General features: G+C 50.2%; 1 protein-coding gene across 5 annotated transcripts; it reads right to left on the reverse strand.

Moving 5' to 3' along the window:
* Positions 1 to 371: 371 nt before the first annotated feature.
* On the reverse strand, positions 372 to 22845 carry Trim3 (tripartite motif containing 3). Of its 5 annotated transcripts, none has more exons than XM_075971776.1 (12): positions 22686 to 22845; positions 15506 to 15671; positions 9510 to 9741; positions 9185 to 9354; positions 8814 to 8994; positions 7243 to 7975; positions 6969 to 7072; positions 2819 to 2986; positions 2471 to 2639; positions 2175 to 2245; positions 1028 to 1168; positions 372 to 935 (listed from the first exon to the last, which is right to left on the reverse strand). In XM_075971776.1, exons 2-12 carry the CDS (start codon positions 15634 to 15636, stop codon positions 783 to 785), a joined length of 2253 nt encoding a protein of 750 aa, XP_075827891.1. In that variant the 5' UTR covers positions 15637 to 15671; positions 22686 to 22845; the 3' UTR covers positions 372 to 782. The 5 variants fall into 5 exon arrangements, with proteins under 5 accessions (XP_075827891.1, XP_075827887.1, XP_075827886.1 ...); XM_075971772.1 differs by having other exon boundaries at positions 9185 to 9336; positions 22686 to 22818; XM_075971771.1 differs by having other exon boundaries at positions 9185 to 9336; positions 22660 to 22798.
* Between the last annotated feature and the right edge of the window lie 348 nt (positions 22846 to 23193).

Consider the following 23193-nt stretch of genomic DNA (forward strand, 5'->3'; position numbering starts at 1 on the left):
TTCATGTAGTACACAGTCATATAAACACAATACCCATATTAATAGAATTAAATGAATATTTAAAACAAAACAACTTAAAAATATTCTTTAAAAATTTCACCATTTGAATCAGGCAGTGGTGACCCCTTCAATTCCAGCACTTGGTAGGTAGAGGCAGGTGAATCTCTGTGAGTTCAAGGTCAGCCTGGTCTACAGAGTGAGCAGGACAGCCAGGACTGTTTCACAAATAAACCCTGACTCAAAAAAAAAAATCACCACTTGTTGTAGAGACTGTGTCCTTTGCCTGTCTGCCCGACTGCCTTTTAGTTCAAATTAGACACCAACACCCCAACTCTTTAGAGACCCACCCCTCAAGAACCTAGCAAAAACACCTTGGCAAACACATTTATTTAATACGGGGTGGGGTATTGCTGTCTCTGTCAGTGTGTATGGGGTGGCAGGGAGACAACCAGAGGGACTTCCTTTGTGAAGTAAGAGGTTGTTCTGGCCCCAAGCTGGGGGGCAGAGAGCAGACTGAGGGTGTTAGAGGGGGGTGTAAATGGGGTAAGGTGAAGCTCTGCACACATCCTTGGGACCAGTCCAGGCCCATCCAGTCACCAAAGCAAGAACCGAATAAATAAAGTGCAACCGTGGGGTTGGGGAGGCAGGGAAGGGCACTGGGCACACCCACGCCCACAGCCCACATTCAGTGCTGCCGGGTCTGGCCCACCTCTTAGCCAGACCCTCTTGTCCAATCACCCCTATGTCTGTCCCTCCATGAGCCAAGCAGGGCCCTTGTGCAGCTACTGGAGGTAGCGATAGGCCTTAAAACAGTGGTTGCCAGCATCAGCCACTACCACGTGGCCATCCGAGGTCAATGCCAAGCCCTGTGGACCGTACAGTGGCTCCGCAGAGGTGTTGATATAGGACAGGAAGGAGCCAGAACTGTCGAATACCTGGGAAAGAAGTGAGAATGGAAGCAGAGCAGTCAGGCAGAGAAGAGGCTCGGCAGGAAGCTTCACTGGGGTCAGCCCTGGGCCCTACTCACCTGGATTCGGCTGTTGCCCCAGTCGGCTACAATAATGTTCCCATTGGAATCCACAGCTACTCCCGTGGGGGCATTGAACTGCCCATTGCCCTCGCCGTGTGAGCCAAATTTGAAGAGGAACTCTCCGTCAGCGTTGTACACCTGGTGGGGGAAGGGGCTAGGGACTGGGGCCCTGACCTCAGGCAGAGGGCAAGGACGTGGAGGGTGGGGTGAAGCTCCAGGGAGAATTCCCAGGTCTGCAGCTTAGCCCAGACCACACACAGCACCCCACTGCCCATCAGACATTTCAGCTGAAGCTTCCTGGGAAAGCGGCACTTCCCATTTCTGTCTCAACCTGCTACCACCCTGCTGCCATGGCTGGTTCTTGACTCCACCTTCTCAGCTGGACATCCCTGATTCTGTCTCGTCTGTTCCTCATAAACACTGCTATACTTGTGCCAAGGACCAGACTCCCGCCATTTCTCATCTAGATCATGGCCTCTAGCATGGCCCTAGTCATCACACCCTATCTGAAATTCCTCAAGCACTCCTCATAGCTTTTAAAAGGAGAGACAGCCCCTTCACAGGGACACAGGTGTCATCCTCACCTTGCACCAACAATATACCTAGTGTGAATTACCCATGGCTTCCAGAGCACACCATAAATGGTACTGACTTCCATGGTCTTTTCCTGTCTTTTTTTAAATAGTGTATCCTGTACCCCAGGTGGTCCTTGAACTCACCGTGTAGACGAGGATGACCCTGAACTCCTGACCTTTTGCCTTCACTTCTAAGTGCTGGGATTACTGGTGTGTATCACTGTACCTGACTGCCTCTGTATCCTTTGTCCGGTGTTTCAGGCCTTCCCCTGTTCCTCCCACAGTTCCCGGCCTCCATCCCAGAATCTATCACTTCAGATTGTAATTTCCTGATTGTCTTCTTGTCCCTGACAGACTCTAACCAAGAAGACTGGGAATGGGTTTGTTTTACTCAGCACTGAATCCCCACTTCTAGCACAGTGCCTGGGACAAAGTTGCCATGCCATAAATGTTTATTGGTTCAGTGAAGGATTGCAAGGGGGCTTGGGAGAAGGAGGGAAGGGAGGAGGAAGGAGTTCTTTGAAGGGGAAAGGTCACTGGGACAGTGACCATGGAGGGAGGGCACTGACCTTCACTGAATGGTTATGGAAATCCGTTACTACAATCTCATTCTTGTTGTTTACAGCCACAAAGTGGGGCCCTGAAAACAGAAAGCGGGTCTTAATGAATTAAGCTGAGGCTCAGTCAGAGAAGGGTAGGATCTCAGGGTGGGGTGAGATACCCTGTCTCTGGAGGGTTGGAACTAGATATTAAGAAAGGGGAATTGGAGTCAAGACATAGAAGGGGCCTTTATAGCTAAAGGACCCTGGGAAATTCCGTGGAACTCGAGTATCACAGGTTGGACCTTGGGATTGTTCTCTCCTACCTGCAAAGTGGCGGTCAGTGGCCCCACGGCCTCCAAAACGCCCAACCAGCTTGCCATTGGGCTGGAAGGTGAAGACACAGCAAGATTTGTTGTCTACCACAATGATATGTCCATTCCGGTCCACAGCCACTCCTTTGGGCCCCATGAGGCGGCCAGCTCCAATCTTGGTCTATAGGAAGGGCATACCATAAGGGACTTCATCCTGACTTGTACAGTAGAGAGTAAAGTCCTGGCCTGGCAGCAAAGCAGAACCTTGAGCTGGTGATAGACCACTTTAGGCCCTGACCTAGCATGGTCAGTGGAGCAGGTCACCAGGGGTTCAGAGTACAGAAACAGCAAGCTTCTCACCTTGAACTTGCCCTCAGGGGAGAAGATGCTGACCCAACGGTTGTCATAGTCTGCCACAATAATGTCTCCATTGGTGTCCACTGCCACACCTGTGGGACGCTGTAGTTGCCCAGGTGAGCGCCCACGCACCCCAAATCGGAACTTGAACTGGCCCTCATTGGAGAAAACCTGGAGTAGAGGAGCAAGGGAGGGAGCAGGAAGGAGGGGAAACACTGTGGGTACAGAGGAAAGGGAGCTGGGTCCTAGTTAGGTCCCATTTATTCAGTCATTCCACAAGCACTTGCTGACACCATGCCAGGGGCACAGAGGAATCACGCAAAAGATACCTTGGGGGACTTACAGTAAGGATACGGAAGGGAGTGTGAAGACACAAGAGGGACCAAGGGATGGTGGGGAAGGCGGTATGTGAGCAAACCCCTGTAAAGATGCCAGTTAGAACTAGCAAGAACAATCTTTGAAGGGCATGCAGTCCAGCTGGCAGGAACCCTGTCTGAGGACCTTGCTAGTGTGTGGAGCAGTGAACAGGAATCACATTTTACCCTGGGTAGAATGAGGAGCCAGGGAAAACTTCTGACCAGAGAAGTGGCAGATCTGCTTTCACAAAAGCATTCTAACAGGACACAGTCAGGACTGCAAGGAGGTGTAGCAGGAATCCAGATGAGAAAGAATGACGGTTTGTACCAAGGAAACAGTCGAGAGGGAAGCAGATGGATTCAAAAGGAGCACAGGAGGAAAACAACAGAATTTCACAGCAGCGTGGAAAAGGGTAGGTGAGGAGAAAGTCCAGTTGCCTTCGGTTTATGGGCTGACAAGGGAGCCTTTCTTCTGAACAGAATTTTGTTTTAAGGTTTTTATTTTATGTGTATGCGTATTTGCCTGCACACATCTCTATATACCACCAGTGCCAGGTGTCCATGGAGGCCAGGAGGGGGCACTAGATCCCCTAAAATTAGGGTAATAAGACTTGTGAACTGCCATGTTGTTGCTGGGAATCAAACCCTAGTCCTCTGGAAGAGCAGCAGGTACTCTTAACCGCTGAGCCATCTCTCCAGCGCCCGGGAATGAATCTTTCAATCTCCCCTTCTCCTACTCCTGCGCCTTAGCCTCTCAAGATGCTAAGATCTCTTCATCCTGAAACATCTCTTTTAATCTTCTTTTCCTCTTAAGCTAATTTGACAGCTCTATCACCCGTTGCATAATTCTCATATACTCCATTTTGTTACAGCCTCTGGGGAGACAGGATGGATCAGAGCCAAGAAGCTAAGACAGAGAGCTCAGGTTCCGTGCCTTGGGCTCGATATTCAGTTCAGCTCCACTCTCTCCTCCACGGGCAGGGCCACCCCTGGTCCCCAGACCCATCCTACCAAAGCACATCATGTTCTCCTGACATGACCTTGTAGCAAGCCTGGTCACTTAGTATAGCACTTGCGTTCAGCACTGGTCCTATGGAAAGTCAAAATCGTCAGGAGAAAGGAAGTACCACAGGGTAAGGAATGGAAGTGGAGGGGGAGACTAAAAGGAACAGTAGTGAGATAGTCCACCAGCCCTCGCCCACTGGCACCTCCAGTACGGACTCAACAGTGGGGAGGGTTTCGAAAGTCTCGATCTTCCCACCCTTACTCACACCCCCTATCAGAACTGGCCAACACCTATTTATCTTGAGAGCTCCAAAGTTTCCAGGTCCCTTCTTCAGAGTTCCCACTTTCTTCACATCAGTACATACATGTAAAGTTAGGGCCTACAGCATACATTTTACAGCTTTCTTCTTAACAGCTGTCACCTCGTGAGTGAGGACCTGTGGTCCGCCCCTTCTAAAGATACAAACCCAGTTAGGAGCTGGTGCTGTATCAGCTTTGTCTGCCACTGCATTTTCAGTTGTGTATGGCTTCTGGCATTAAGGATGCATTCAACCAACAAAAGAATCCTCCAGTTCAATCTCAGGTCTAAACTCAATGAATAGATTCATTTGAATGCCACACAGCAACCTCAAAACTCAATAGGGATAAAAGTGAATTCATTAACTTAAAATAGGGCCTGCTTCTTAATGGGAACGCCACTGACCCAGCCCATCAAGTCTCTCCATTCTCCATCCCAGCCCCTTATCCCATGACATCTGATACTCAGTAAAAGCTGTTACACTATTTCCTTTCCAGCACTAGAATTTACTGGCCTCTCATTTTGGCCCCTACACCTCTCTCCTATATCATGGTGACATTAAGTAGATCTCTGACTTCAAGGATCTCAACAGAAAATGACAACAACAAAAAGATAAAACATCAGATAAAAATAATGAACCAACCCAGAAAAAAGAAAACGCCTACAGCAACAGGCTGTGGAAGACAGAGAAGAATGTGATCTGCATGCTGCCTGCAGAGAAAGAGGATACTCAGCAAATGCTTCAACTACGACAATAACACAACACCAGTTATTTACAAATTAAATAGTTTGCTTAAAATCATAAAGCACTTTCTTGTTGCTGGGCATGTGTGTTCTTTCAGTAGGGTTCCACCTTGCACTATAAGACAAGCTCACAAGGACCCCCAAGCCTCATGAGCAAAGTAGGGGAGACACATCCTATAGATGTGAGCTCAGCCTACATCATTCCTGAGGCTTCCAGAGTAAGAGACGGAAACACTCAGCTTTGGAACCCAAGAACAGGCTTCCGGCAGATATGACATCAGGGTAGACTTGGAATTAAGAGAAGCAAGGACTGCAGAGTAGCTGATGTTTGGAAGAGAGGACCATGCCAGGCCTCCCTCACCAACCCCTTGCCAGAGTACCCAGCAGCACCAGCTTTTCTGTGTGTGTGAATGGGACAGGTGTCCCAAATCTCAACCTCTGTGCTAGAAAGCAGGTTTGGCCTAAAGGGAAGAAAGTAGAATCTCAGCATTACCCCAGAACTCCCAAGCACCCCCCCCCCATCATCTAGGCCAGTCCAAATCCCTTATTCACCTTCTCTGGTCCTCTACCCTAAGAAAAACAGTGAGCCAGCAATCTGAGACTGGCTGCAAGGGTTTCTGCTAGATGGAGTGGGGTCATGGAGTCTATGAGAGTGCCAAGAAAGACAGAACTGGACTCATGACAAGGGTGTTCAAGCAGGGTCGGGAAATCTAAAGGTGCAGGTGTTTTAAAGTAAGGATCTCTGGGTTAAGGTGTACATTTCTAAAAGCTGAGGTGCACAGAAGCTAATCTCACAGGGTAAAACCAAAATTCCATAGAATCACTTCCAAAACCATTTACAATCTGACTTCAGCCTCTCCAAGGTTTCTTGCAGCCAGGCTGGGATGTGAACTACCCGCCCCAGCTCTTTCCCATCCCCTTGCCTTTGTTTATAGTCTATACCCGGACAATGACATTTCTAACAACAGCTAGGTGTTAGGTATACTGCACTACACCATTTAATACTCCCAACAATCCTGAGAAATGCTTTTCCTAATTTTACACATGAGTTAACTACAGTGCCAAGGGGTCACATGACTTGCTAGTACAGGGAGAGCCAGGATTCCAACTGAGGTGTCTGGTTTCAGAACCCAAGCATTCAATCACTACACTATCTGCCACATTCGCATCCACTGTGCTACGGTAGGGGCTTTCTGCAAGGGATATAGAGGAGGGACGCCATCTTTCCTGGTTGTAGCATGGAGCTTGCAGTACATCAGAGACCATGAACACTGAGTATGACTGATGCCTGAATCCGTTGTGTGAGGAACAAGGAAAACAAAAGCAGGTATAGAACCACGTGAGGTTGTGTGCCACCCTCTAGCTGATGACAACCAGATAGCTGCATTCTTCAGGCAGATAACAAACCCTGGAGCCAGGTTGGTATGCTGGAAGATAGTGGGGAAGGGCAGACCTGCAACCTGACCACTAAGTTAAGTAGAGTAGCCAGCAGATGGTTCAAGAAAAGACAGAGAGGAGAAAGGAAGGAGCCGATTGAGGAGCTTACACGGCCTCAGCATGGCCTGGGAAGGAACGGCAACAAAGCACAAGAACCCTAGTTCTGACTGACGGTCCTGGGTGGGCAAGAGGGGCTCAGAGTCACGTTCTTTAAAGATGGTTCGAATTGTGGGTTTCATCTTCAGGAGGTGAGCTGAAGGTTGTGGTGTGTAAATCCTCTCTGGTAGTAAAGGAGCCAGGCAAAGAGGCTTACCTGAATGCATTGGTTGTTGCTGTCTGCTACCACTATGCGGCCACTGCTCGCGGCAGACACACCTTGTAAATTAGTGAATTCACCTTTCTCCCTTCCACGGCTGCCTGTGGGTAAGAGACGAGAAGGAAAACACCAATTAACTGAGATCAGTCTGAACCTCTCTCCCTGCCTCCCTGAGCCCCTGCCTGAGCCAGCCTCCACCATCCTTCTTTAGGCCCCCATCAGGCCCTCCCCTCGACCTTCATCCATTTGGCTCTGTGCTTGGCCTCCCTACCAACACGGAAGACGAGTTCATCCTCAATTGGGTTTTCCTTCCGTTTGCCACCAGTGCTGTACATGGAGCTGGGCCTACGCACTGCCTTCTGGCGCACGTGGCTGCCAGGACCACCAGGAGACTTGACCCGGCGCTTCACATCATCTGGGGAAGGAGGCAGGTCCCCGGGCCGCAGGGCTCGCACACGGAAAGGGCTGCCACGAACCGGCTGTCCATAGAGCAGCACTGAGAGGAGCAGGTCGCCTTCTGTGCGTGCAGTGTACACCAGCTCATAGGTGCCATTCTTGTGGTCCACCACTGGCACCGCGAGGCGTGTGCCGTCAGGCCCGGTGATCTCTGCACACAGCTCTGCGCTGCCTGTGCGCACCAGCCGCCCATCCTTGTCTTTGGTGGTGACGGTGAGTGAAGCAGGCTGGCCCACGAGCGCCTGGCGCAGGCCCTCGCCCGTGGCCACTGTCTCATGTGCAGTGGCACTGGTAGTGAGCAGTGCACCCAGATTGAGTACCGATCTCCTCAAGCCATCAACTTCAAGGACCAGTTCCAGCTGTGCGTTCTCATGCGGCCTTTCTGGGAAGGCCTGAGCCGCCAGTGCGGCCAGCCTCTCTCGCATGTGCTTTCTCACCAGCAATACCTCAGGGGCAGAGCCCAGTCTCAGGGCCTGCTCTGCAAAGCTGCAGCTACTGCCAATGTGTTCCTGACCCTGGCGCAGTGTGTCTAACTGTGTCTGCAACACCTGTTGAAGAAGAGGAGATTGAGTGGGTGTGCAGACTGGCAAAATGGAGCTGCTGTGATTACTGATGAGCTTGTAGTATCATGGCAGAATAGAAATACATATAGATGCATGCGGACAGGGAGCAGAGGACCACAGCAGGGACAGACCATGTGGACAGACAGAGAGCAGAGGACCACAGCAGGGACAGACCATGTGGACAGACCATGTGGACAGACCATGTGGACAGACAGGGAGCAGAGGACCACAGCAGGGACAGACCATGTGGACAGACCATGTGGACAGACCATGTGGACAGGGAGCAGATGACCACAGCAGGGACAGACCATGTGGACAGACAGGGAGCAGAGGACCACAGCAGGGACAGACCATGTGGACAGACCATGTGGACAGACAGGGAGCAGATGACCACAGCAGGGACAGACCATGTGGACAGACCATGTGGACAGGGAGCAGATGACCACAGCAGGGACAGACCATGTGGACAGACAGGGAGCAGAGGACCACAGCAGGGACAGACCATGTGGACAGACCATGTGGACAGGGAGCAGATGACCACAGCAGGGACAGACCATGTGGACAGACAGAGAGCAGAGGACCACAGCAGGGACAGACCATGTGGACAGACCATGTGGACAGACCATGTGGACAGACCATGTGGACAGACCATGTGGACAGACCATGTGGACAGACCAGGTAGACAAAGAGCAGAGGACCACAGCAGGGACAGACATGTAGAGAGGCGAAACAGAGGCTGGAGAAAAGGAAACCTTAAACGGACAATGGAGGCAGAAAGAACATCTCATCACAGACCACGGTTGGCAAGGATGACCCAACGCACCTTCTGCTTGGCTCCACAAATGCTCTCCAAGTCGCTGACCAGAGCCTGCTTGCGCTGCTGCAGGGCTTGCTCCAGGTCCTCAAAGGCTGCACTTATCTGGGCCAGGGCCTCTGCCTTGCGCTCTTGCAGCTGCTGGCTGATGCCCCCGACTAAGGCGATAGCTGCAGAGAGCTGCGGCAATCTGAGGAGGTGAAACGTCTCATACCAGGACTGCTGAAGGGTCCTTCTTAAGACAGCTTCACTACTGCCCTCTGGGAGAACCCCTCTTTGACCTTCTATTCTTGCCCTTCCCAGGCTCATTCTTTCCCCTCCCCAGAACCCCTGCCAAGCCCCTGCTGAGGCACCAGTCCAGATCCCCTGAAGATGCCTACCGGCCACGCACAGCCTCAAGCTGGCGCTGCAGGGCTGCCTTGTGCTGCTCTACCACGTCGCGCAGCAGCACGGTGCCATGCTCCCGGTGCTCCCCTGCGCGGCACTCACCACACATGGCCGTCTCACAGGCCTCACAGTAAAACTCCATCGTCTGGCGGGACAAGGGCTCCTATGAGGAACAGCCAGACACTCCACTTCTTTGTCCCCTCCCCTTCGGCCCTCTTTATCCCTGTCAACACCCCACCCACGGCCACCCTATCCTTATCACTTTTCCTTCTCCTCCCCCCCCAAGTCCTGGCCTCACTGGGCCTCGCTTGGGCCCACCTTGCCTTCATGGTTGGGGCAGGAGAGAGGGCGGCCAGCCACTGCGCTGAGGGGGTGGGGGTCTTCAGGGTCATGGGCCCCCTCAGGTGCCTGCTGCATGGCCTCCATCAGGCTGCTGATGAAGAAGTTGTTCTGCAGGGCTGAGACACCCTGTTCTGGGAGGATGGATGTCTGCCGGCACACTGGGCAGGACAGTGTCAGACTCTGAGCAGGGATATAGTTCTGGAGGCATCTGGGCAAGGAGAACGAGAGTCAAAGTGGGGGGGGGGAGCACAAGCACCCTCATAGGTGCCTAACCCCTTTCACACAGATGCGCCACTAATATTTCATTTCGAAACTTCTTTGTGTGGAGCGCACATACATACACGGAGGCCTCATCGACCAGCAGGTGTTAAAAGGCCCTTGAGGACTGAGCAGAAATACATCCACGGTCTATCTAAGAAAAGACATGTCTGCATTCCTCCACTTGAACAAACACAGGCTCACCTTTCACAGGTGTTTACCAAGTCTCCTCAAGAAAACATGTAACAAGCCCTCCTCCTGCTTCTCCTGCCCTCCTAACTCATTAAACATTTACTGACTGCCTATTCTTGCCAAATTTGTGCCAAGCTCTGGGGATAAAAAATAAAACGCAGTACCAGCTTTTAAAATAGTTCTATTCTTCAGAGGGAAAACAGACACAGAATTAGAGTTTAAAGAGTAAGGACATTGGTCCTTCAGTTACTGTGCCTTGGTTCAATTCCCTGGCCAGGGACCCAATCCACTGTGTGACCCTAACAAATTACTTTCACAAGCCAAGGTCTCTTCCCTTATAAGATGGAGACAGTATGGAATTCAATTGCATGAGGATTAAATGTAAAAGGCCAGATTTCATGTCAGGAGGATTAAATGTAAAGTGTCTGGCCCACTAAAGCACGATGCACAAAGGGCATAGTAGATGTGGCCGTGAGGGAATGCGTGTGGCTCAGGTGGGTGGCAAGGAGGCCAGAAGAGGCTTCAGAGGTGATGGAAAGGAAATATGTGGAGGAATAATTGTTAGGCCAAGCAGAGAAAGGTGGAAGGAGAGGAAAGAGTGTAGCATGAAGGGGAGAGCAAGGAATCAGAAGAGAAGGTGGCGGAACCTGGCAGTGGACCCCAGCAGCAGCAGCAGCTACAGAGGCAGTGGCTGTGGGAGCAGCAGCGGTGACAGCGGCGGTGGCAGCAGCAGCTACATGATGCCAAAGGACATCGTGCTGAGTGCTATGCTTTGTACTTTGTATGAAGAAGCACATGAAGGGTAAATGGCCAGAGTAATCAAGCTAATGGATTGGAGCATTGGAGCCTGGTTTTAGATGTAAAGCAGCCCTGTGCTTAACCAACAGACTCACACTATTCCAGGGAGGAGGAGAGATAGACCTGGATTCGGGCTACCGGTGGGAACAAATTTATACTGAAGAACCATGGCCAGGTGTGGCAGCACATGCCTGTCATTCCATCACTAGGGAGATTGAGTAAGAGGCCTGGCTCAATTTCAAGGCCAGCCTGGGCTATGTAATGAGGCCCAGCAGGGGTGGTGGTAGAGTAATTTAGGGAATAAGAGAAAAGCAAAAAGAAGGGGGGAAGCCAGCAATGATGAGTAGCTATGGGGAGTGAGGGAGACCATTCTTAACTGGCTTCTGGCCTCCTAGCCTGGGCATCTGAGAAAATAATGGTGACATAAATCACAATAAGAAACACAGAGAACAGCACTGGGGAGGGGAATAGGAGACAGAGATGGGGGACATCAACATTCAGACAGCCTCAGCAGCCAAGAGAGAGGATGAGATCAGAGAAGATGTGGACAGTGGTCGGGGAGAGGGTCAGAGAATTCAGCAAAGATGAACATGCAGGAAGAGCGACAGTGTCGGGGCAGCAAGGAGAGCACAGAAGGAGGGAATGAGTCACTAGGGTGGGAAGTGGCTGAGGAGTGGAAAGTGCCCACTGCATTTGGCAAACATGAGGAGACTTTTCTCTGGGAGGGTGACACTGACGGCAACAACAGCGGGAGAAAAGTCTGAGTGGAGGGGAGGCTGGGTATTGAGTGGGAAGGGGCTTGAAGAACTGGTGCTGCAGGGGACAAGAAAATAGCTTCTCTGTGCTAATAAGGGGTAGGTTTTGCCATTTACCCAACCTAGCACCGAGCCACACCCCAGCCCAGCTTATTTTCAAGCTGAAGTTCGCAGTAAAGAAGGGGCGATGGGGGAGGCTAGGAAGCCAGGAGAGGAACGTGCTGGGCCTAAAGGGGAGGCATGGACCTCGTCTTTCGATGGAGGGAAGGAACACAAGAGGGTGGCTTTAGAGGAGCATGGGGACAGAGTCAGAATAAGGGTGTCTAACTTGCCTAAGGCAGGACCAACCACGGAGTGAAGAAAGGAGGAGTGAGCAATGGTGGTGGCCGGGATTAGTCACCAGAGGGAGGGCGAGGACAAAGACTACTAGAGACAGACACCAGACTGAAGGCAGCTGTGCTTGGAGATCATGGAAAAAAGATACCCACGGCACAAATGTCCCGTACCTCAGGCTCTTCCTTCGCTCTGGCCCATACTTTTGTTCTTAATTAAAATTTGACAACATTATGTGTCCGGAATGATTTTAAGTGCTTTACAAACATTAACTGGTTTCTCTGTGACCTACTTCTCCCTGAGGTCCCTCCCAGTAGAGTGGTTTTTGTTTCATGCTCCACATTCCTTAGGGCCAGGCGGTGGGGTTGAGCCCTCCATCTTCCCACCTAGAATATTTAATGTGTCTGCAGCTCTTCTGAAGCTTCTCTCTTCTGCCTATACCAAACCATCTTGCTATTGCGTCCACTGACCTTCGAGGTGTTTCTCCACTTATTGAAGCTCTTTTCCTAACCCAGCTCTTCTGTCATACCCTCGCCCCCTCACATTCTGGCACCTTCCTCAGTGGCTCTGCCATCTACCGGACGACCCTCCTCCAGCATGCTTTCTTCACGCTTAGTGTCTTACCACCAAGAACCTTTCCTTCCCTCCACCTCATCTGCCATTCCCTGCTCCCACTGCCACCCACATCTCATCAACTGTCACTCCTTGGACTCTGAAATCTGTCCCAGTCTGTCCCTGCTGGCTCTCATCCCCTCTTCTAGCTGTTTCCACAATGCACCTTGTAAGCTATGGACAACTCCTTCCTGCTTGTCAAACATCCTTGGATTGTCATCATTTCCAAACAATTTTGTTTCTTCCCTTGGTCCTTTAATATTTACTCTCCATACAACTAGTGAGCCTTAAAATTTCTTTTAACATATATGCAGAGGGCCTATATGCTACAATTACATATATCTCACTAGTTGTAGAAGAGGAGAGGCCTAGTCTCGCTGCAACTTGATCTACCACGGCTGGCTGTCAGCCATAGGAGGGAGACTCACCGTATCTGAAGAGGAACAGAGGAGGAGAGGATGGGAGGTGAGGTAGAATGAAGAACTGGAAGGAGAGGCAGGGAAGGGAAACTTTTGTTGGGATATAAAAAACAAAAAACAAATAAAAACAAATTTTAAAAATCTAATTAAGTCAGACATGATGTCACACACCTGTAATCACAACACTCGGGAGGCCGAGGCAAGAGCCTCACCTGTACCACGCCAGCCTGGGCTACAAGAGTCTTTGATTCCACCTCCTCCTCTCTCCTGCCTCACTCACCAGCACACACTGGCTTCTTTTCTGCTTTTCTACTGTTTACTTCCTTTTTGATTACTTTTTATTCTTTCCCTTTGAGACAGTCTCACTACATAGCCCCTCTAGCCTCCAAGGTGATGGAAATTAAAGCCTATTCCATCATACCCAGATCCGCTTGCTTCCTCAGCCAGCACCCTTCTCTCCTCTCATCCTTTAGTTATTATGTGCTGTGGAGCCTTAATGACGTCTCTAAAATGGGAACAATGTATCTTTTGGAGCTGGGAGGATGTTTCAGTGGGTAAGAGCACTTGCTGCGCAAGCAATGAAGGCTTGGGTTTGAATCTCCAACACCCGCACAAAAAGCCAGGTATAGCTGATGTGCCCAGAACTTCAGCGTTGGGGGGTGGAGACAGCAGATTCCAGAAGCCCGGTGGTCAACCAACCTAACCAAACAATGAGCTTCCAGCTCAGTGAAAGATCCTGTTTCAAGACAGTAAGGCAGACAATACAGAAATACACCTGGGAATCGTCCTCCGGTCTCTACATGAATGTATGTATGTGAACTTAGCTGAAAAAGGAACCTGCTCATACAGCACTCACGAACAAGGGAAAAAATATCTTAAGTCAATCAATACATGTAAATCAAGAAGAAAGTCCATGGCCAACTGTAAACAGTCACTGATTTCCCTCAAGAATGCTCAGTGATCTGGGCATAGAACCAAGTGCAGAGGCATCCAGTTACAGCTCTGACCCAGCACTGAAATTCTATGGCATGGACTTAGCAAAGGACAAAGGTGTGAGGGAAGTGGGCGAGGGACAGTTAGATGATCAGCTGTAGAGCCAAGGATGGATAGAAAAGAAAGGGAAGCCTGGGCCGAAGTGACACATGGAGGAGAGGAAAGAGGAGGTTAGGCTTTTGACTGAGTCAAAGGTGGCATAGCAGGAGCAGGTGACAGGAGCTAGAGAGTGTCAAAGAAGTACCAGTCTGTCATCTGTCACCTGGAAACTCGTACTGACGGTGTATCAACTAGCGGATGATGTCCAGGGAAACATCAGGAACCGAGACATAAGTGGGTAGTGGGGGTCACAGGACAATGGGAAAATCTAAATGGGCAGGAAGGCTGAGATCTTTGCTCACTGATAAATGGAGATGAAGGTAAAGCTGGAATCTCAAAGAGTAGGGTTGCCAGGGAAGCAGGGTCAAATTTAGTAGAAGCAGGGGATAGATGGAAGGTTTTGAGAGACTCTGTCGAGAAGACCGGGGGACTAGGACATCTAAGATATAGCCATGAGCTATGAGGCCAGAGAGAAGATGTTGCCAAAAATACAATGTGATCATGAAGAAAACCACACAAAGGCCTTGAGTGGCTTTCAGGTAAGACAAATTTCCTAATGGGTGTAGCGAGTCCACCTGCCTATCCAGTTTCATCCCAGGCCACTTCTAATCACTCACTCTGTTCCAGCTACACAGGGCTTCTCACAGGCCCCCTCATCCAACACATTCCCCACCCAGGCTACATGGCCTTGTTGAGCTTTCCATTCTGCCTAGTCTGCTCTTATATTCCCTCTACCTACCTAACTCCTGTTCCTCTCTGGATGCAAAGGATTCTCCAAACTGTAACAGATCACTGTGGGCCTAACAATCCAGCTCTATGATTATTTGATTGCTACCTCCCTCACTTTACTACAAACCCTTTAAGCATGAAGATCATGTCTACAGGGATGGGTATGGTGGTGCATGCCTTCAGTCTCAGGCACTTGGGAGGCAGGGGCAGGTGGATGTCTGGGAGTTCAAGGCCAGCCTGCTCTATATAGTGAATTTCACGCTATCAAGGGTTATACAGTGAGACCTTGTCTCAATAAATAAATAAATAAAACAAAATCCTGTCTGTAGTTCTGCTCCTCGGTGCATATTCAATGTCTCATATTGGGTCTGACACATAGTAGTTACTCAGCAAAGAAATATTAGTGGAATGAAAACACAATCAATGGAAGCCTAGAAGCTGGGAAGGGCTGCCTTTCACTTAGTGCCTCCAAACAGGCAGGGAAGAACACACCTAACTTCATATATCCATCCTTCCATCAGTCACAAACTATACTGGCTCCAGTGCCAGTCTGTATGATTTCTCCTCTGGCTGCTCTGTGATCCGGTAACACTCTGGCCCAGTACTCAGAGTTCCTGATTTTCTCACAGCTTATTGCAAGCAAATCCGTATCTCCTGCACGATGGGACGCACTTGTCCTTCCCTCCCACGTGTGCCCATTCCCTTTATTTATAACACGCTTTTCCCTCGGGAGGGGGTAAGAGGCGCTGCAGTGTCCTTGTCCCTCTCTGGTAGCTCCCCTCACCTTTCACAGAAGGTATGTAGACAAGGCAGAACTTTGGGGCACCGGTACCGATCCAGGCAGATACTGCACACCAGAAACTGCTTGTCCATTGGCTGCACCTCCGGGCCAGGACTGTCCTCCCTCTTTGCCATGGTGACCACAGATGGCTCCTGCCACTCACACCAGCCTGTGTACAGAGAAATAGTCAACAGCAGGGAAGCCAGCACTCCCTCTCCCCACCCGAACTCCTGCAGAGAAATGTGCCCCTTTCTTCCTTGCCAGGGACAGGACAAGGTGGTGGCTGGAAGATCAGGGTGAAGCGCATGGGCTGAGTGACTCCTGAGCATGGCACTATTTTCAGAACACAGATTTAGGGTTACACTGGATTTTGAAGCCCCTCTTTTGCCATTTTGGTGATTCTGGATCGTTCTTCAAACCTCAGTTTCTAATTTCTAATAATGCAAATACTAATTCCCATCTCTAATACTCGTTTTAAGAGTCTGAGAGGGTCCAAGTCACAGTACAGGAATAGCTCTTTTCTGCTCAGTGCCTCTCCCGACACTCTGACCCCACACTTAGCACAACTGCCTGGGTTTGCACTCTTTGCCACACCAATCAGTACTGAGATTGACCCCAAGCATTCCTTTCTGCCAAACCCACGCTGTTGCTCCCATCCCAGGCTGCCCCGGGCTCTCTACTGGATGCAGTAACTGTGCCATCCCACCCACCACCCCTTCTAATCACCGTGACTTTTCTGAGCCGAGATTTGACCCTACCATTACTCTTTTTAAATTCCTTCAATGGTTCTCCACTGTCCAGAGGATACAGTCTCTGAACAATACCTGTCCATACCTCCCACTCAATCTCTGGCCTCACAGTCTATGATCTCACATAATGGTTTCAAGTCAGAAAACTTCAAGCTCTTTGTGTCTGTAGTTGCACATTCTGCCCTCTTTTGCCTGAGGTATTCTCATGTCCTTGCCTAGGCATGTAAATGTCACCTCCTTTAAAAGGGTCATTTGGGACTTCCCACAGTCTGGGTTGGGTGCTACCCTGTCCCTCCAGTCCTTGTATTCCCTCCATCCTAGACCTTACCCTATCCTATGACTCTGTTACTTCTCTGCTCCCCTCATACGCAGTATTCTTGAAAGCAGGCATACTACATTACTTCTCCATTTCTAGGGCTTAGCAAGGAGTCTGGTTAAGAATGACCTATCTTTACTGGGTCTGATGACTAATTCGAAATATTTATTTACTAAAGGCCTACTGTGCAGAGACACTGGAGATGTCTGAGCAAAGGCAGGGAAGTGAGAGCGGATTAAAAAGTATTATAAGTAGCTGGGTTGGAGGCACACACCTTTAATCCCAGCACTTGGGAGGCAGAGGCAAGTAGGTCCCTGTGAGTTTGAGGCCATAATGAGTTCCAGGACAGTCAGAGCTATGTAGAGAGATCGTGTCTCAAAAACAATTAATATGAAGAAAGTATTATAAGTAACAAGTAAATACATAATTGGCCATAGGTAGAAAGGAGTATTATGAAGAAAAATGTGACGAGGAATTAAGCTCTTTACTGAGTGATCACAAAGGGCTCTGCAAGCAAAGAAGTAGGTGTATTGGGAGGAACAATGGGGAGCCCAGGGAGGGGCCTGAAGCAAAAGTAAGTTCTTGGGAGAAGGCTCGTACTTAAATGGACTATGTGCTTAAAGCAAAGTGAATAACAGCAAGAGCATTGAATATTACTTTATCCTAGGACAGGCAAAGGGATGAAGCAATTTACAAATAAATGAAAACAAACCAAGACACTCTTTTGGTATGATGACAGCTGCAGAGAAACGGAAGCCAGGATAGGGTGAGGAGGGCTAGTCAGGAAGTTACCCCAGTTCTTCAGGTAACATGGTGTTACACAGCTAGAGGCAGAAAGGATGAATGAGGACAGTGTCATGCTCTAGATGCCAGAGGGAAAGGGGGCATTGATAACAACTCCCCTGTTTCACCACGAAAGACAGAAAAGGCTAATAAGGGGCTGTCTGGGTCATGCTGTTCCAGGGACACTAAGTTTGAACTATATACATGATGTCCAGGTGGAGCCGTTAAGGAAGAAACAATACGGGAGCTCAATCTGGGCTTGTTATTGATTGAAATCATTGGCATATTAATGGCCCTTAAAGCAGTAAGATTGGCTGATAGAGCACTTTGGGAGAGAAAGATGAGAGTGATGGGGGTGAAATAGGTTAAAGACTAGACGTGTTCACTGTGCTTGGCTGATGGAGTGGTTAGGGCAGAAGCCAGGCCAGAATGATGAGTGAAAGCGTGAAGTTAACAGAGCAGATGTAGATAATCCATAACAGAAATCTACCCAGGAAGAAGCTGAAAAATAGGCAGTGAGTAGAACCAGATCACCACTGCTATGCCCAGCTGGACGTACCACAGGCATCTTAAAGGCAATGGAAGAACGGCAGCCCAGAGGACTCTCCAGCTTTGAGGACAGTAAGAGAGCTAAAGTGCATTTGTCCTGAGTGGATGTGCTGCTGGGTGTGGGAAGGAACGGAAGGACTTGCCTGAGAAATTTGGGGGACACCATAAGACGGAGGGCAGCTAGACGACAGAAGAGGGGGGCTGAAGACAGACTCAAGCTTGAAACTGTAAATGGGAAGGCCTGCTCAGCCTGGCTGGGGCAGCTGGACATTAGGCTCCACCCCTCTCTAAACGCAGGGGATCTCCCAGCCTGTCAGAGGCAGGAATTGGGCTACATCCAGGGACCAACAGCTCCTCCCTCTCTTCCCCTTCCTGTTTCAGCTTTCCACTCAGATTCTCAGGGCATCACTTCTGCTGTGGCCATACCCCAGCCTCGATCTAGGGTTTGCCAGACTGATTCATTGATTCCCTGGGGTCTTCCTGCTCCTGGGTCACCGTTCTGTTCTAGACATCACAGCAGACACTTGGGGGACCTTGGACACAGAGCTAGGTTGCATCCTCCTTCGTGGGTGTCTTTGTTCCTTATCCCACCCATATCCTTCCTGGCTCAGTCCTAAAGGCACTTCATTCCCATTCAGAATTCACTGGATACCTCTGCAGGGATACAAAGGTAAATGAACACCGCTGAGCTTTCATGGATTCCACAATCAAATAAACAGATTTCTGCAATGCAATGTGGTGATGAACATGATAGGGAAACGCGATTGCTCGAAGCACAAAGTAAGTTCCCTAGGCAGGGATAGGCCCAGAGGAATGGAGACTGGGGATGGGGAAGTTATAGAGCATGCAGTGCCTTCTGTCTCTGGAAGCTAAATTACCACTGTGGCAGGAGAGGGCTAACACATGAGATGCAGAGCTAAGCAGGGTCCACACCACACAATGCTTTGTTGCCCTTATTAAGGACTTTAGACTTTACCCGCTTCCCTGCTAGGGGATTAAGGCTTTATCCAAAGTGCAAAGGAAAAGTTTGGTGGTGGAGGGAGGGGGAGGTTAAACCCAGAATGACAAAAGTAGAGTTTTTGATTGCCATGTGGAAAATACAGGGGTCAAGAGTGAAGTTTAAGAGGCTGACTTGAAGATGGTAGTTGCTAGGGGAGGCTGGATACTAGAAGACTTTGGATGACAAGGGCCAAGTCCAGTGCTTAACACAATGACTCAAGTGGAACAGTCTGGCTGTCAGTTGGAAAGTAGGAAAGAGAAGACACGGATTTAGGTTTCTTTGGTGTAGGGATATTCCTGAAGCCACAACGAAGTAGATGACACCAGAGCAGAGTGAGAAAGAAGGGCCTACAACTTAGCCCCCATGCACACCAACATTTAAGATAAAGGCTTAGAATATAAAGTCTGCAAAGAAGAGTGGGAAGGAATCAGAGACAGGAATGTCAGAGGAGGCAAGCTGTCTGGAGGCAAAGGGAGAAGAGGCCTCGCCATTAAAGCAGTGATCCTCACTGTGAAGTATCGGAGGTCCCATCAGTTAAAGCCCCCAAAGAAGCTGCTCTGGCTTCAAGTAGTGTACTTTCTCAGCAGCAGTCAGATGCTGAGAGCTAAGGAGCTGATTTTGAACAAACACAGCTAGTGCTGAATAAATGGGATCCTTGACATATAGGGGAAAACAGGTTTCAAAGCTTTTCAGGTTTTCCAAATCCTCAAACATCTAGCCTCCCCCATGACACTCTTCTCCAGTCACACTAGGTTACCAGTGTACAGGGCTTCCACAGCTGTGAACTGGAGGTGAGCACAGGCATTGCTGAGGTGTGTATGGGTGGAGGGAACTGGGTAGGCTCACTTGCTAAAATGATTCACTCCTACTCACTAGCCTCTAGGTGTATTTGACCATTTGAGGCTCAGAAAAATAACAAATGTCTGTAGGCTGTAGCCTCTAGGCTTTCTCCAAAGGAAAAATAACAACAATGGATGAGGAAAAGCCCTTAAACTTGAGCAACTCTTCCCTTCCCAGGGAAGGAAACCGATGAAATTCACATCACTAACCCCGCCCCCACCCCAATGCCTGGCGGAGTAGGTACATGGATTATTCAATCAAATGTCCCTGGACACATTCTAGAGACACAAAGTTAGATCAAGTGGCTCCCTACCTTTCACCTGTGGGAAACTGACATGTAGATAATGATGACAATGTAACAAGCACCATGATACTGACAAGTTCAAATGCTAGCGCAGGAAGTATCTACTTTGGTGGAGAATAAAAAGGCTTCCAGAGGAAGGGGTGTTTGAGCTGGATCTTGTGGGACAAACCTGAGTTTGATAGGTGCCTTGGAAAAACTGAGTGAAAGAACGGAAATATGAAACATTTACAAACAGAATAAGAGTGTAAGAGGGTAAGCCTCAAAAGGGCAGCACCTAAACCACATGGTTTTATGACCCACTGATCTAAATACCCCACTCATTGCACTGGCTGCCCCCACTGCCCATTCCTTGTGGGGTTTTGATTCAGGGTCTCTTCTCTGTTTATGTAATCTCATTATTTCCTACAATCTTAATTCACATGAGGGTCTAACCCCCAAAGCCTTGTTCTGAAAGGCTCTCAGACCTGTATATCTCATTGCATTTCTGGACATCTCTGCCTGGATGACGAACAGAAATAGTCCCAAACGGAACTGATTTCCTCCAGACCTTTTCTTCCTGCTGTGCTTCTCCTTTTCATAACAGGCACCACCATTCGCCACGCCACATCAGTCAGGGCCCTAGTAATCTCAACTCTGATGCAAAAATGTGCTCAGGTTTAAAAAGTGGAAAGATGTATCCATTGGGGCTGGGGTCACCATGACCCTATACTTGTGCAACATAGGTAACAATAACCAAAGAAAAGGAGGCTATCAATTTGAGAGGAGGGTATGGGAGAGGTAGGAAGGAGGGTAACTAGGAGAGACTGGAGGGAGGAAAGGGATGGGACAAAGTGATGGAGTTCGATTTTAATTAATTTTTTTTTTGTTTCTCAAGACAGGATTTCTCTGTGTAGTCCTGGTTGTCCTTGAACTTCCACTGTAGACCAGGTTGGCCTCAAACTCAGAGATCTGCCTGCCTCTGCCTTCCAAGTGCTGGGATTAAAGGCATGTGTGCCGCCGCTGTTTTTTAAGGTTATGAAATTGAGGATCTAGTCCTGTCACTAACTCCATTACACAAGATAATAAGTCTAAGCAACTTTCTACCCCATACCCATATTTGTAAAATGGGAGGGAAAGGGTTTTCTTGTTCTCAAAATCTGAGATTCCAGAGGCTCCCTTTCAAATTACAGACAGCATTGTGCCCACAAATAAATCCCACCTCAAACTAGCTTGATGATTTGATTGCTAATTTCCATTACAAAGCTAAGCATGTTAGAGCATGCTCACAGGCTGCCCCTCCCCTTGCTTTCCAAAATAAATGTTGTCTGAGTTTAAGTCACCCACGGCATCCACTCTCTGCACTCTTCTGTACAGCACCGTGTTTTCTGGACATAGGCGCTACTATCCTAACTATGGTCCTTTTATCTCAAGTTCTATTAGCAGAAATGCCACTGTCTCCTAAGCAGCTGGGTCGGTAACTACCATATAGAAAGTCCTCAATAGACGCTGGTGACAGGAGTTGTGTTTAAGCGCTGCAGGTCCCTTTCAGCAAAGAGAAGCAAAATCAAAAGCAGTAACAAGACAAAGGAACAAAGTTCCAAGGAGAAAGACCTCCATTTAGCATAAGGTAGCTTTCCCACAGCATGAGAGAGTAGGTGCTCTCTCACTAGAGGCATCCAAGCCAAGAGAGGTAGGGCACCTGTCAGGCCTGCAGCTCCCATTCGCATTCTGCAGCAAATGAGAGCCCTGCTTAGGAGATAGGCACGGATGTGCTGCCCAGTGTGGCTGGAGGGACCTGTAAAGATGACCACTGCACCCACCCTGAAATCTCGGATTCATGTCCCCTCTGGGGCAAGTCCTGGTTTTTGTTTGTTTGTTTGTGGTCCACACTGGACTCCCACACCAGGCACATGCACAGGGCCGGCTTTTAGTCATATTGACCTCCCTGGGGTGCAGCCTGCCCTTCCAACCTGCAACCATCTGTCCCTGCAGGTTTTCGACCCAGGTTCTGAAACCAAGTCAAGGAGGAAGGTGGTGGGAACTAGGGAGGGGCCTGGAGTCCTCCAGGCGGAGCCCAGGCTGAGGGAGAACTAGAGGGGTCCTTTCCTACAAGAAATAGCCTCTGCAGGAAGCTTCCTGTCCAGCAAACAGTGCCCGCAGCGGAGGAAGGATGTCCTCCATCCTGACTGGTGGGCTTCTTGGAACCCACGGAGGACGGAAAAGGGAGCAGGGGTGGAGGCGTCTGTACCAGGGAGAAAGGAACCCTTCGGACAAGCGGGGCCACAAGATTCCAGAGTGCAAATCAGCAACCCCACCCACCACACACCACCATCGGCCGCAGCATTCGGTACCCTCCGCCAACACACACAGGCTCCCAAAACCCGCGCTCCTAAAAGGAACCATCACCCATCCACCCGCGCCTCCCCCACCGCACAGCCCGCAAACATGGACCTCACGTGAGCAGCCACAGCCCAAAGGATCCCCCCACTGCTCTCACAGACACGGACACGCCTCACGTGGACAGAGACTGGAACAGCTTTTGAAAAGCATCCGCGCCCCCACCCACAGACGCTCCGATCGACACACAGCCGCTAGCACCCGGACCCGGACCCCGACACACAGGGAAACCAAACGCACCCTGGGGGCCCGCGCGGCGCACTCACGGCGTGGGAGCAGGATGGGAGGGCAAGGCCCGGACTGCAGCCACTCGGAGCGGCCCGCGGCGCTGCCCCCGCTGCCAGCGCCCGTCCGCCCGTCCCTGCCCGCGGCGCCGCCCCACGTCCCGCGCCTCCGCCTGTCCCCGCGCCGGCGCCGCCGCCGGACCCGTCGCACAGGCCGGAGGGAGGGGCCGGGGCGGGGCTGCGGACCGGCCGCGGGAGGGGGCGACTCGGGAGCTCACGGCCCGCCCCAGCCACGCCCCGTCTCACAAACCACGCCCATCATCCCCTCCGCCCTGCGGCTCACCGCGCTACCTCCGCGGTGCCACTAGAAGCTGGGAAGCCGATCCCGGATCTAAGACCTAAGATCCCGGATCCTCGTCCGCTGCCTCCGGCTTCCGAGGCCTCAGGGCAAGCAGATGGGTTCAGGGAGTGGCACTTGGTGCCGTCAAGAAAAAGCAGCTAGAACCAGCTGAATTCAGTACTCTGAGACCCCGTCCCAGCTGCTTTTGAT

The sequence above is a fragment of the Microtus pennsylvanicus genome, chromosome 5 (assembly GCF_037038515.1).
Source record: "Microtus pennsylvanicus isolate mMicPen1 chromosome 5, mMicPen1.hap1, whole genome shotgun sequence".
NCBI lineage: Eukaryota > Metazoa > Chordata > Mammalia > Rodentia > Cricetidae > Microtus > Microtus pennsylvanicus.

What these genes read in the sequence shown, in the direction of transcription:
- Trim3 (XM_075971776.1), bottom strand. Translation starts at nt 15,636, where the DNA reads ATGGCAAAGAGGGAGGACAGTCCTGGCCCGGAGGTGCAGCCAATGGAC. An exon ending in CTACATACCTTCTGTGAAAG is followed by an intron (nt 9,742 to 15,505) that starts GTGAGGGGAGCT and finishes CTCCTTGCCCAG; the next exon opens with ATGCCTCCAGAACTATATCC. An exon ending in CTTGAGGCTGTGCGTGGCCG is followed by an intron (nt 8,995 to 9,184) that starts GTAGGCATCTTC and finishes TCACCTCCTCAG; the next exon opens with ATTGCCGCAGCTCTCTGCAG.